Consider the following 12,279-nt stretch of genomic DNA (forward strand, 5'->3'; position numbering starts at 1 on the left):
ATTTATGACAACTCACTGGATGCTTCTCGAGTGCGCCTGCCAAGTTGTTTCAGGAAAAGCGAGTCATCGGCTCCACTTAGCAGGTGAGGAAACTGAGGCACGGAGGAGGGAAAGGCCCACAGCCACCCCACAAGCAGTGAGCGGGTCTGTGAGCAGTCGGGGCCCAGGGAAGCTCCGGCACCACCCCAGACCAGCAACACCACCCCCTGCCTGGAGCAGCCCCCACTGAGCTGAGGTCTGAGCCGAGGGGGACACAGTTCACGCGACGTGAGCCCAGCTGCTTCTAATCAGCTAGGACGTGGAAACTAGAGCTGCAGGCAGCAGTCACCGCCTGATGCACAGCCCTCTGAGGCCACCTCCCCTGAGCCGGGACCAGGTCCCACCCCGAGACTCTGTTCACTGCAGCCTCCCAGTGCCTAGAGCAGAGCCTGGCACACAGCAAGTGCTCAATAAGTGTGTGCTGAAAGCACAAATCCGAATTGGGTTTGGATCCCAGCTCTCGGTTTTCTCATCCGCAAAATGGGGATGATGATCATGTGGCCACTTTATAGCATGTGGTGAGGATTGAAGGAATTATTACAGCCAGAGTGCTTGGAAGACACATGCTTGCCACACAAGTGTTTATTCTTGTTCCAGATGAGAAAGTGCAGGCTGGTGGAGGCTGGCAGCCTTGCCCCGGGTCACGCTGCCAGGAAGTGGCAGAGGCAGGGTTTGAACCCAGGTCCTCTGACTCCAGAACTCTTCCTTCCACGTCTCACAGCCTCTCCATGAAGAAAGATGAGTTTTTGCCTTTTAATGGAGCGGGGACAAGAGTTCCTTTAGCACGGCTCTGCAGCTGAATCGTCCCGGCCTCTTGACGTCAACGGCAGCCTTTGGAGCTGAGCCTTCACGCAGGCTGCAGGAGCACAAGTTCCAGGCTTGCCTCTGCCCCTCGGCAAAGGGCGTGGATCCACAAGGCTCAGCTCACAGGTTCTCCTTCTGGCTCTGCCACTCACTCAGCTGAGCAGCTGCCGGTGGGTTGCTGCCTCTCTCTGGGCCTCATTTCCCCCGTTTTTATAACAAGGGATTCCAGACCCTGCTCTCTACCGTCTGGTGCAGCTGAAAAGCACTTTATGCATCACCTCGCCTCATCCGCAAGACTTCTAGGAGAAAGATGACCGTCTCTGCTTTGCTGGTGAGGAAGCTGAGCAGGGAAATGACCATGGCCACCCAACAAGCAAGCAGCCCGGCCAGGATCTGACCTGACTGTGGCTCGACCCTCAGAGGCCCTTCAAGTCCTAAGGTCCCCCTTGTTTCCTAAAGAAGCATCAGCGTGCTTCCCGCGGGCCGGCATCTCTCGTGGTCAGCGTCTTACCTGCAGGGACGTCACCGTGGACAGGTCCTTGAGCTTCCCCTCCTCATCTTTCAGGTTATAGCCCTCAGGCCTCTTATCTCGTTCGGTAATCTTCCATAATTTGATAGTTTTATCTTTAAAAGCAGAACAAGAGAAACAAGACACCTGATTAACAGCAGCACAGAGACTGGAAGACCCACGTCAGTCCACCAGATCAGGGGCATCCATCCAGAAAGTACTTAACCGCTGTCCCGCTCTTGGATCCGGAGGTTCCGTCTAATTTTACTCCCTACATATGAAGACGCGACGAGCATCTTTGCCTAGGAACCCCTATCTTCATTCCCCAGCTCCTCACAAGTGATCCCAAAGGTGAAACTGCTGGGTCAAAGGGTATGACACTTTTAAGGGTGATTATCAATCTCTCAACTGATTTCCAGAAAGACCTTACTCATGTAGCTTCCTGCTTTTTAAGCCCTTCATTGGCAGACAAAAGAGGGCAACCTATTTGCTATTTCTGAGCAGAATCCTGCCCATCCAGAACTCAGCTCTCTATGGCTTCACGTCTCTGGAATCCTGCCAAGAACATCAAAAGAGTAATCTTTAGTAGCTGTGATGGTTAATTTTATGTCTCAACTTGGCTAAGCCACAGTACCCAGGTATTTGGTCAAATGAGTGGATGTTGCTGTGAAGGTATTTTTTAGATGAGATTAACATTTAAATCCTTAGAGTAAAGGATATCGTCCTCCATGATGTGGGTGGGCCTCACCCAATCAGTTGAAGTCCTTAAAAGAAAAAATACTGAGATCCCCTGGGGAAGAGGGAATTGTGCCAGCAGACGGCCTTCAGACTGGACTGCAGCATCAGCCCTTCCCAGGCCCCAGCCTGCCGGCCAGCCCAGCAGATTTTGGAATTGCCGGTCTCCACAATCATGTGACAATTCCTTAAAATAAACCTCTCTGTCTCTATCTCTATCTACATCTCCATGTGCACACACACACACACACACACTCATCCGATTAGTTCTGTTTCTCTGGAGAACCCTGACTGCTATAGTAGCCAAAACAAACACCGTCACGTTATGAGAAGGAAGAGGGGGAAAATGATCTCAGTGAAGCACTTGACAGGCGCCCAAGGACACGCCCTTAGGAATGGGTGGGTCTGGGATTCAAAACCAGGGACAGGAACTTTGAGTGGGAATGTCAGGGGCTCCTGAAGCTGACCTCGCCTCCAGAGAGGCCGGAGGAGAATGAGAGGGCATCTTAAATGATTACCAGTAAAAAGCTCAGGTGCCGGCCTGTTCTAAGCCCCTTATGACATTAGTCCGTTTCATCCTCCCGATAACCCCATGAGGTGGCACAACCGTCACAGTTCAGAAGAGGAAGTGGCAGGGCCAGGGTGTGAACCGCACTGGGCCCTCCTGGACCCGGGCCCTGTCCTTGGGGAGGATCTCTCGCTGCCTCTGCTCCAGCGTGGGGAAGGGCCCACTGGTCCAAGACAGGGGTTTGCTGAGCATTGAGACTGTGCTGGGCACCCCTAGGGGACACAGACCCTACATGTGGTGCAGAAATATGCAATCAGAATGGTGGGAGCCCAGGGGGCAGGACGGGGGTCAGCAGGGGCCGGAACGCCCAGGGAGGGACACCTGGCTCAGCTGAGAGGTCAGCGAAGGCTTAGTGGGAGGCGACACCCAGCAGAGGCCTAAGGGATGAGGAGGGTGCTGGTGGGGTGAGAGGCAGAGAGGGCCAGCCTCCAGGGACAGGGGTGGGGTGGGGGGGACTGAGTCTGACCCGGTTCAGGGACGCCTTAAAGGATGCACTGAGTCTGGAAGCCCTCGGGGAGGCCAGGTGGCATCATCCACAGGCTTACTCACGCTGCAGCATCGCGGCTGCTCTCACAGGCTGCTCTCGGGGAGTCACCTGACTCCACCCTCACGGAGCCCAGAGGGAGCTGCGCTCACCTCGATGCACAGGTGAGGAAGCTGAGGCTCAGGGAAGCAAGGCCACCTCCCCGAGGTCACGGGGCTGGGACAGAATCCAGGCCTGTCCTCCTCCCACGCGCAGCAACTCAGATGATGGGGTGAGAGGGGAAGGAGGACCAGCAGGGGGACGCGGATGCAGGAAGCTGAGCCTCCGGGCCAGGAGCCGCGCCCTCCAAGTGGACCGCGGGAAGCAGGAGTCTGGCCGGGAGTCCCCTGAGGGCTTGGAGAGGGTACGTGCCCTCTCCCTGACAGGGAACGATCAAGTGGCCACTGGCTCCCGCAGCAGTGCTGCTCTCACGCCATTGAGCGATAACCTCCACTCTGGTGGCCTGGGGTTCTGGGGCCGGATGAAGAGTTACGTTTGCGCTGCGCTCACTGTATGCCCTGACCTGGCCTCCTTCATCGGGAATATTGACCTCCCTCCACCCCAAAGAAAAGCACCCAAAGGACGTTCAGGACGCTATTTATCTGGAGGGAACAAGCCCCATGTCCAACCACAGGGAGAGGCTGGGGAAGCTCCGGCACATTCACCGTATGCAATTTACACGCTGCTCAAAATATCTTCCTGTTCTGGAGACCCAGAAAAATGCTCACCCTGTAAGCGAGGTGGAAAACAGCGTTTGATGGTAAACTGCTACAACGCACGCCCACGCCTGCACACACACACGCTCAGGCCCCCGTGCACACACACATACACACACGCTCAGGCCCCAGCACACACACATGCTCAGGCTGCGCACACGCGCACCCAGGCTCGGCCGCTCACCGTTGGTGGACAGCAGGGAGTGGGCGGCGTTCTGCTGCGGGAGCCATTTGATCTTGTTGATTTTCTCCTCTATCTCCAGGCTCTTGAGATAGTCAAACTCCGGCTCGTGGCTCTGGAAGGTGCTGTAGACGTCATACTCGCCCTGGCTGTGAGGCGCATTTTTACTCTGCAAGGAAGGCAGACAGGGGCCTGAGCTGCAGGACGGCGGGGCTGGGGTGGGGACAGCATGGTTAAAGCTGCCGAGGGCCGATGTGGCCATGGTGACCGGCGTCCAGCAGGGCCAGCAGATCCAATCAAGGGTCAAAGGGAATTCGCTGCTCTTTAAATGGCCAATAACTTGCTGTGTGGCTGGAGCCAAGCCCCGTCCCCTCCTCCGTCCAGTAATAAGAACAGCACCCAGGCTCACGGTTACTAAGCACCCACTACTGCCGGACAGGCAGCTCAGTGCTTCCCACGCCTCCTCTCTGTCTGTCCTCACGGCCCTGCTGCGGTGGGTACCGCGACTCTCCCCATTTCACAGACGAGCAAGTGGAGCCTCAGAGGTGACTCGACCCCCCCCCAGAGCCACATGTCCCCTACATGCCATCGCTCACTCCACTGAGGCCTGTCTGGCACCAAAGCCGAGGCTCTGATGTGCTCCTCATGTCCATGTGTCCGACGCAGGCCTGACTTGAGGAATGAATGCATTTTGGACATTTTACCTCGGGCAGAACACCCTGCAACGTCAGACCCGGGACAGAATACCATCCCCTGACTTTCCCCGGTGGGTCCCCTCCTGGGTTAGGCAGCAGAGCTCCTTACAGTAAGGGCCCTCCTGGGGGAGCCCCCAAAATAGTGAGGTGGTGAGTCCATTATGAGCACCAGGAACCACTTTCCCAGTAGACAATTCGAGTTCACGTTACAATGTGAAACTACAAGCAGAAGCATGACTGCCTGGGAGCAGAGCAATGACGTACCACCAAGCACAACTGCAAGTTTTCTGTCAATTTTTATTTATTTTTGATTTTTTATTATTTTTTTTTCTGAGGAAGATTAGCCCTGAGCTAACACCCGTGCCCATCTTCCTCTACTTTATATGTGGGACGCCTACCACACATGGCTTGCCAAGCAGTGCCATGTCCACACCCGTGATCCAAACAGGCACACCCCGGGCTGCCAAAGCGAACGGAACGTGCAAACTTAACCGCTGCGCCACCAGGCCGGCCCCTGTCAATTTTTAAAAAGTATCTATTTTTATATTTCTAAACTTGTCTTGCTTCCGGAAAGTTTTAAAGTTCTTCAATATTTTTGCCTCTAACTCACTTCATCTCCCATGGGCACTGTCTACGACAAAGGTCAGCAGGACCAGAACAAAGAAAAAAAATTAAAGGAGAAAAATTCAAAATTGAGAAACTTGCATCCACCAATTGAGTTTCTTTCTGGAATTTGGCAAAAAAGAAGGCTTGGCTGTGCAATCCCTGCTGGGACTATCTGGGCCTCCTCGTGAGATCAACACGCTCCAGCCACAGGACCGTGTTTGGATACCCGATCTTTGGCTGTCCGCTTTCTGGCTTGGTAAGTAAGCTATTTCACACCCTCTGAGCTCGGTCCCCTCATCTGTAAATGAGGGTAGTAACAGCACCTAACAGCACCACCAGGGTGTCGGGAGGGGGGCTTATGGGAGGAACCCAGTGAAGCCAGACCTCAGGGACATCAGCTCTGGGGACGATGCTTAGAAACTGAATGATGGAGGATGGTTCTGCAACATCTCCTTTCTTCCCTTCTCTCTTTCATCGTTTCCTCCTCCCCTCTCTTCTTCTCTCCCGCCTCCTCCTCTTCCTCCCTCCCCTCCTCCTCCCACCTCCTTGGTGTTGCCCCATCCTGTCTTCAGCATCTAATCCCAGCCCATGCCTGCCGCCCCCTCTCAGAGCAGGGTGGTGTGTAAGTGACAGACCACACACAGTCGTGGTTTCCGTCCTGGTCGTTGCTCCCTAGCTGGGTGACTTCTCCCAGTGTCCTCATCTGTAAAATGGGGTGTTGCTCCCCACCCTCTGAGGTGGGCATTGAAGAGCAAACGAGGAAAGAATGTAGGGGCTGTAGCGAGGGATCTGCACGTAGGCGGTGCTGCACAGCGGGGCCGTTTTATCACAAGGCTCTTCCCATGGTTCAGAAATGGCGCCCCTGGGCGGGTTGTTCAGGCCACTCTGTCTGACCTGGGATTCTCCAGGACAATGACCCTCAGAGGCTGGGGTGTGGGGCTGAGCAGGACAGCCGGCCACAGCTTGTGGGTGGGCCTGACAGCTGCAGAAGGGTTAAGCGTCCCGCCCTCCCACCTCTGGCTGGGACAGCGCCGGCCCACCCGGGCAGAGAGTGGTTTAACTGCAGGCTTAACCCAGGGCAGCAGCTGGCTCTCTGAACTGTTTCCCTGGGATCCAGGACACAGTGAGTAACCAACAAACATCAGCTGAGCAGCCAGGGCTCTGAAGGTGGTGTTGTGAGCTGACCCGGTGGACTCCCTCCCCCGGACATGCAGGGTCCCATCCCTGCATCCCAGCGCACCCTTTCCATCCATGCCAGGGATCTCGCGGGGAAGACGGCAGTTTCCCCTAAGAGATGCAGTGCTGGTGGGATGCTGAGAGGCACGCTGTGGGTTACAGGCCCAGATTGAGTGTAGGCCCCCCACGTCCCCTGCCCGCGCCGCACCTCTGGTTCCCGCTGGAAGATGACGACCCGGCCACCCTTGTCACCTGTGGCCAGCAGCTCTCCGGTGTGGTTGAACTCGACGGTAGAGATGATATCGGCTGCGGGGAGAGAGACAGGAAGATGCGATTCATTAAGAGCCCCGCACTGTGCAGTTCAACAGAACAACACCCACCCCGCCCCCCAGAGGCCCCTGCACCCCTGGGCCGGGCCATCACAGGGCAGCAGGAGCCCAAGGGATCAGGAGCACTGACGAGGGGCTCACAGGTGCCCCCTCCCCACTGAGGGGCAGAGACCTGCTTTTGGGGCTGGCTTCACTGTCTCTCGCCTGCCTGCTTTCCTTCCTCCTTCCCTTCCTTCCAGAAGCAGTTTGGGGGTTTCCTCGTGTGCTGACCAGGTGACTGGGATGCAGAGCTGACATGCACTAGCCCAACTCTGGGGGCCACTGAGACCAACGATGTCCCTCTCTGCCACACTGAGCTTCCCATGGACGGGGCCCTCGTAATTCACAGTCCTGGCCGGGACTCTAGGCACCGAAATCTCGGATCCGGCCTTAGCACAGTGGGTCTGACGCCTCCTCCCGGCAGCCCCAGGTGGGGCACTCAGCTGGCCCTTGTCCCACACACACTCTGGGCTCCTAACAGCCACCAGGGTGATGGCTCACCTCCCGAGTCATGGGGTTACCTCCTGAGTCTCAGCTCAAAACCCTCCACTGGTCCCCCAAACCCCTCCTTTGCATCCTTCTCCGTCTCGGGTGGTGACAGTGCCACCGTTCGGCTGGCTCGGGCCCAAGCTTTGGAGTCACCCTGACACTCTCATGCTCCACGTTCAATCCTCTGACCAACCCTCAAGATATTTCCAGATTCCAACCACTTCTTCCCATCTCTCGCCTGAATGACTGCCACAGCCTTGCCACGGATTCCTCAATGTCTCCCTGGCCTGGCTACAAGCTAGCCTCACCAGAGCAGCAAGAGGGTCCGCCCAAAACCCTCCAGGGGCTCCCATTTTATACTCAGAGCAAAGGCTGAGGTCTCAGAGTGGCAGGCAGCCCACACCAGGAGTGCAGTCTTGACCCCTCTCCTGCACCCGCACGGGGAACTTGGCGGTGCCTTCCACCCTGGGCCAGGTAACCCGCCCTGTGATTTGCCCTGGCCTGTGGGACGCCAGCAGACGGGTGGCCATCCTGCACCTCTGCTGCTGCCAGGAGAAGGACCTGCCCGGGCTAGCCCAGTGGTCCCGCGACGGGGAGGAGGGGGGAACGTGTGCAGCCGAGCCGCCCCAGCTCAGCAAGCCCCCAGCAGGGCCTCCCACCCAACCGAGCCTAGATCAGCAGGATCGGCAGATGCACGATGGAAAATGTTTACTGTCGAATGCCATGGAGTTTCATGTTTTCAACTCAATAAAAGATCACTGACACCCTCCCTCTGCAGCCTCCTTCCCCCACCGCTCCCCACCTGGCTCTTCCGCTCCAGACTCTGGCCTCCCTGCTGTTTCTAGAAAGTACCACTACCTTTTGTCTCAAGACCTGTTCCCTCGGCCTCGATGCTTTTCCCGCTCCTATGCAATAAATGCCTTTTCCTTTTCCAATCCGTGCCTTGAAAGGCAGCTCCTGACCTGCGCTGGCCTGGAGAGCCAAAGGTAAATGCCAGCTTTGACGGTGAAAGAAAAAGGGAGAAAGAGGTGGCTTAGAAGCAGGATGATGGGCTGGACACACTCATTGATCAAGATAAAAGCACATTTCATTAAACTGGCAGAGACAAGACACGACAAGGAAAGCAGCTCTTCGGGAACATGTAAATGCTGAGTGTGGAACTGGGTGTGGGGCAGACCCCAGCTGCCCCAACACCGTCCCTCCGTGCGGCAGCCTGCCCAGACCCAGGGACACAGGAAAGCCCCACGCCAGAGCCACAGCCCACAGCGCTGGGGTTCCTGGACGGGCACCCGTCCATGCCATTTCAGATCAGCACCCCCTAAGGGGGAACGAGCAGGACATAAAATTGTATACGAAATGTTTTAATTATATAGACCAGTGGTCACAGCCGTGTTAAATAGCAAACAACCTGGGCAGAGGGACAAAAGGCTGGAAGAGCATTTTCCACCATGTTAAACAGAGCTTGCTTTGGGGAGCTGAAAAAAACATTTTTTCCTCCTCTTTCTACTTTTTTATGTTTCTTAGATTTTCCGTAATGAATGTATATTTTTTAATAGCTTTATTAAGGTCTAATCGATATACACAAAAAAGCACGTATTTCACGTAGGAAATTTAACGAGTTTGGACATATGCATAATGTATATTATTTTTATGGTGGAAAAATAAGAATGCTATTAAATTAAAGTGCCAGTGTAACCATTGGTACCCAGAGCGGATGTGGTCCATAAATGCTGGGCGGTTGTCACAGTAACAGACACTAACGTCTGTGGGCAAATTTACAATTTACACGTCAGTTTCTCATCCACTGCCTCCTTTGAGCCTCATGCCAGCCCCCGAGGGGGAGATGACTATTATTCCTATTGGCAGCTGAGAAGGTGCAGGCCCATCCACAGGGACAGCCTCCCGAGCTGTTCATGGACCAGTCAGACGTTCCGGGTGGGAGTCTTGGCTCCAGCACCTCAGCTGTGTGGCCTCGGGTTGGTCACACCACGTCTCTGAGACTCGGTTTTGTCATCCGTTTCACGGCTATAGTAGAATCCGCCTGGGATCAGAAGCTCAAGGGAGATGAGGGGGGTGAGAGGGTTTGGGAGGGAGGAAGGACCATGATCGAGGAATGATGAATTACCGAAAGTTACCGGACAGACAGTTAAAGCTTTTTCTCATCTTTCTCTCCAGGGAATTCACAGCAGCCAGCTCGGAAACGTGTGAGCTAAATGCATGGTTCAACCTCACCGTGCAGATTTCGGGGTCCTGACCACCAGCCCCTCCAGTCCCGTTCTGCAGACACGTATGGAGCGACAACCAGACCTCAGTCCAGGGCGTTGCTACCTCGAGCCCAGGGAGGGGCTGGTGGCTGTTACCATCTACTCAGTGTTACAGTGAGTGTCTTCTAGGGTTTGCCTTGGGAAAAGTGACTTCCTCTGAGAACTGGAAGTGCTCAGTAAAACCATGAAATTGGAAAGCCCATCCTCTCATCTTGGAATGTTTAACACATGTGCAGCCCCAATACCACCTCTTCCAGGAAGCCTTCCTGCAGAGCCCCCTGCCCCCTATTCAGTGGTCTCTCCTTCAACTCCAGTCTAATGCCCCTCACCGGGCGGCAGACCCTGCATGGGAGTCAGCAACTGGAAGAAGAGGCAGCACAGGATGAGTTTCCGTTTTTCACGGCTTTGAGCCTGAGGACAGGTACCAGTTTGTGCCGTGTGGCTGAAGAAACTCAGATAGAAAGTCATACTCTTAGGCCCGATAAGCCAGAAGACAGAGTCTGGGGAAATCCCAGTAGCTGGAAAGTGAGGTGGTAAATCCTGGAGAAAGGGGTCCACAGAAGCGTCCCCAAGTGCAGCACATAAACTCTGCCCAAATCTTCGGCTGGCCACACACACACACACGCACACACACACACACGGCAGCCTCCAGGCAGTGCCACTAAGCCTGAAGGAAGTGAACTGGAACTTGCGCTGCTGCCCACCGCCCTGGAGACAGTCTGCGTCTGCGTTAAACCAAGCTAACTGCTTGCAAAACAGTTACAAAGACACTCTTTGGAGGGACATCACACGCGTCCAAAGTCTCTACAATGCTGTCATTCACAACACCCGGGACAGAACCCAGAACCACATGAAGATGTGCGAAGAAATAGGAAAACATCCCCAACGTAAAGATGCTCAATGGAAACGGACCCTGAAACGCCCTGGATGTGGAATGAGCCAAGGAAGACTTTTGAAGTAGCTATTACAACTATGTTCAAAGATATAAAGGAAAATCTGCTCTTACCGAATGACAAGAAAGGAAATTACAACAGAGAAACGGAAACTGTTAAAAAATAACTAAATGGACCTTCTGTCATTGAAAAATACAATACTGAAACAGAAAACTCATTAAATTGCTAAACACTAACTTTGAGAAGACAGATAGAAAGAGTTTGTGAACCTGAAGATATATCAATAGAAATCACCTTATCGGAGAACAGAGAGAAAATAAATTTACAAAGAACAGATCCTCAGGGCTCTGTGGGACAATATCAAAGGGTCTAACGTCCGTGTAATTGGAGGTCCAGAAGGAGAGGAGAGAGAAGTCAAGGACCTGAAGCAATAGTGACTGAAAGACCCCCCCAATACAGGAAAAGATGTCAGTTTACAAATGTAGGAAGCTCAGTGAACTCTGCAGGATAAACTCCACGAAAATCACACCTAACACTCAAACGGCTGAAACCAAAATCATGCTAACATTCTGTGAGCGGCCAGAATAAAAGCAACGTATTAACTTCAGAGGCACATGGCTCGAGCAACCGCTGACTGCTCATCAGAAATGACAGCCCAGAAGACTCTCTGAAAGTGCCAAAAGAAATGTAAAGATCTGTAAACCCAGAATTCTGCATCCAGTGGAAACAGGCCTCAAGAATGAAGGGCGAATAAAGACGTTTGAGCTGAGACTCCCCGTGAGCAGAGCTTCATCTCAGAACAACCCTAGCGCCCAGCGTGGCTCTCCCTGTGCGGATCGGGAACCACGTCGGAGCGAGGCAGTTGCCCAAAGGCACACCCGTGGCAGAGCCTGGGCAAGGACTCCTCCAGCACGTCCGGGCCCCATACCACAGGGCCTCAGGGGCCGGTGCCTGACGCCCCAGGCGCAGGGTCCCAACTCAGCCTCTGGGTGAGGTCTGCCAAGCCCACCCAGGACAGGTGGGTGCTCCAGGTCACCCTGTCGTGGGTGAGGAAGAACCCCATGAAAACCCACGCTGTCCTTCCACTTGTGCGGTCCCCTCTTCCTTCATGCGGCAGCTCTGGGGGTGCCCCCTCAGACCACTGGACAAGGAGGCACCATCAACTCCCTGGGACCGGGTATGGCACAGCCTGTCAGTGGAAGCCCAGAGCCGCCTGGTGAGAGAGCCAGAAAGCCACACCGGGGTCTAGCGTAGGCTCACGGAGAAGCCAGAGGTGGTGCCCCAAGCGACCGGTCCAGCGACAGGTCCACCGTGGGAGCTGGAGCCAGAGATGGGCAGTCAGAGACCCTGCTGTGGGTTGAACTGTGTCTCCCAAAACATATGTTGAAGGCCCAACCCCCAGTACCTGTGCCTGTGACCTCGTTTGGTCCTTATTTGGAAATAGGGTCTTTACAGATGATCAAGTTAAGATGTGGTCATATTGGATTCCAGAGGGCCCTACGTCAAGTGACTGGTGCCCTGATAAGAAGGCCAGGTGAAGACACAGGGACACACAGGTGCACAGGGAGAAGGCCACGTGACAGCAGAGGCAGAGGTCGCAGCGATGCATCTACAAGCCAAGGAACACCAAGGACTGCTGGCCGCCACCAGCAGCCGGAAGAGGCCAGGAGGGCGGCCACACTCGCACCCTGACTTCAGACTTCCAGCCTCCAGA

At 54.8% G+C, this 12,279-nt stretch overlaps 1 protein-coding gene across 1 annotated transcript in view; it reads right to left on the bottom strand.

Moving 5' to 3' along the window:
* The window catches only part of PPP2R2C (protein phosphatase 2 regulatory subunit Bgamma), a 140,740-nt gene that overhangs the window by 50,872 nt on the left and 77,589 nt on the right, over window positions 1-12,279 (bottom strand). Inside the window, exons 2-4 of the mRNA XM_046656491.1 lie at window positions 6,760-6,857; window positions 4,078-4,243; window positions 1,355-1,467 (exon numbers count right to left, since the gene is read on the bottom strand). Coding sequence (XP_046512447.1) covers window positions 1,355-1,467; window positions 4,078-4,243; window positions 6,760-6,857 — 377 coding nt within the window. The remainder of the gene's footprint in view (window positions 1-1,354; window positions 1,468-4,077; window positions 4,244-6,759; window positions 6,858-12,279) is intronic.

This window comes from Equus quagga, chromosome 3, assembly GCF_021613505.1.
Source record: "Equus quagga isolate Etosha38 chromosome 3, UCLA_HA_Equagga_1.0, whole genome shotgun sequence".
In the NCBI taxonomy this organism is placed as follows: domain Eukaryota; kingdom Metazoa; phylum Chordata; class Mammalia; order Perissodactyla; family Equidae; genus Equus; species Equus quagga.